The 2,031-nt window shown below is 34.7% G+C and overlaps 1 protein-coding gene across 4 annotated transcripts in view; it reads right to left on the bottom strand.

Annotated features, from left to right (window-relative positions):
• Positions 1 to 2,031, bottom strand: part of epha7 (EPH receptor A7) — a 162,918-nt gene that overhangs the window by 45,481 nt on the left and 115,406 nt on the right. For all 4 annotated transcript variants that reach the window (XM_015372951.1, XM_015372950.1, XM_015372949.1 and 1 more), the window contains exon 7: positions 97 to 268. In XM_015372951.1, the coding sequence (XP_015228437.1) occupies positions 97 to 268 (172 nt within the window). The remainder of the gene's footprint in view (positions 1 to 96; positions 269 to 2,031) is intronic.

The raw sequence follows: 2,031 nt of genomic DNA on the forward strand, positions 1-2,031 counted from the left end.
AGCTGTCAAAGTCTAAGTCTAAATCTGAAACAAGCCTTTGTATTGTTTCAATAGGGAATGAGGATAGAAAGTATGACATATGCTAATAAACCATACTATTGGCGCCATCTTTTCTGGTGGTTATCTCCAGTCTGGGTCCAAAGGTTCCGTATCCCGCCTCTGTGATGGCCCTAATCTGGAACACATAAGCCGTGTCCGGTTTCAGGTTGTTGACGGTAACAGAGGTAGACTTGGACCTCACTGTGGAGGAGATCGGGTCCTTCTGATCCTGAAAAACACAAACACATCGATTCATAAACTTTGTACCCGTTAAAATTTAGAAGGTATATCAGGTTTTAAAAAGTAATCTTTTCTTTGAACAACAGAAGATGAATCAAGATAATGGGTGTAATTATCTGCACTTTGCAACTATTTAAGATGACAACAATCAGAATTCTCATATTAATATTCAAATGAGGCTTTCTTTACAGACAGACAATTATATTGCAGGATTTAGTGTAATGCACATTTCCACAGCATTAATTCCATGGGAGACACGCCACTTTACCCGCTTGACTACTCAGTCTTTTTTAAAAGCAATTAAAACTTTTGTTTTCCCATTCCAGCTCCTTCTACTTTTCATCTTCTCTGATTTTCTTTTCACTTGCTGCTTAGCAATTGCCAATTAAGTTTGCTACAGTTACTTAAAACCAGCTGCTTTCACAGTCCACCTTAAAAGGCTTGCAGAAGCTCAAATGAGTTAAACACCCAGCAGAAAAATGGTCCACCTGTTTGACAAAAAGGGAAACCTAGAGGAAATGTTCTTAGCACCTTCCCAGTGTCACTATTGTTTATTTATGGCAAAAAAAATATATTATTTTAAGTTGGAGATTAGTTTGACATCAGAAAACACCCTTTTTCTGTTAGATTAGGTGTGCCCCATGGCTTTGTCCTCGGACCTGTCCTGTTTTTCATCATCTATCATCTTCCTCCTGGCAATATAACCGAGAAATTAAATCCAGGTCTGCTGCTTTGCAGATCACATTCTGTTATACCATATCTAATTTAACACTTCTTCCCAATTCCTAAACCCCCTTCATTGAAAAATAAAAAAAAATCCAGACCGGATATTGTTTGTTTTCTGTCCACACCCCCCTGTTCCGTCCCCCCATCAGGTTAATAGCTCTGGTGTCATTTCAAACAGCTCATTATGTCCTCAAGCTCACGTCATTTATATCATTACTGCTGCATATTTTCAGTGACGCAGCATAAACAGCGGCAAATAAATATCTTAATATCTAAATATTGTTTTCCACAAAAGCTAATAATGATCCAACTATCTGTTCATGAATCGTTCTCCCTTCACAAACTGTTTTTCATAATCAAATAATTGGCATTCAGTTAGTTTGAAATATATAAACAGGGATTTTATTATTCAGGATATATAAAGGAAAATGCGTGAATGATTATTGTTGGAGGGAAGGTAACACATTCATGTAGTACTATTCTAATTCACTATAAAACAGTACAGTTAATATTTTCTGGATGGTTTTTAGAAACCTACGCTGCAAAAATGATCTAGAAATAAGTAAAAATGTGTTAAATTAAGTGTGTGTATCCTTAATCTGAGTAGGTAAATGAGATGATTGCCAATTGAATGAATATTTCACTTTTAAATAAGATAATTAGATAATATTCACTTCAAATAAGACAATGCAATTATCTTTTCTTATTTTAAATGTAAATTGTCTTGTTCCATTGGAGAAGTGTCTCACTTACCTCCTAAATTCAAGAAAAAATGCACTTATTTAAAGCAAGAATTATTGATTTTTAGATCATTTTTCCAGTGTATCAACTAGATACCTAAGATCTAACATTTTATAATACATTTACAGATGTAAAATGTACTCTGGTACATTTTGAGTAGAATAATTTTTTTGCCCTCTGAAGAACTAACGGACTGCAAAATAATGTTTTAAAATAAGTGCATTTGCATTGGATTTCACTAGGAAAGTAAGATGAGATGAATTTTACGGAAGAGGATTAGGGCCA

Source organism: Cyprinodon variegatus, unplaced genomic scaffold (assembly GCF_000732505.1).
Source record: "Cyprinodon variegatus isolate N-32 unplaced genomic scaffold, C_variegatus-1.0 Scaffold78, whole genome shotgun sequence".
NCBI lineage: Eukaryota > Metazoa > Chordata > Actinopteri > Cyprinodontiformes > Cyprinodontidae > Cyprinodon > Cyprinodon variegatus.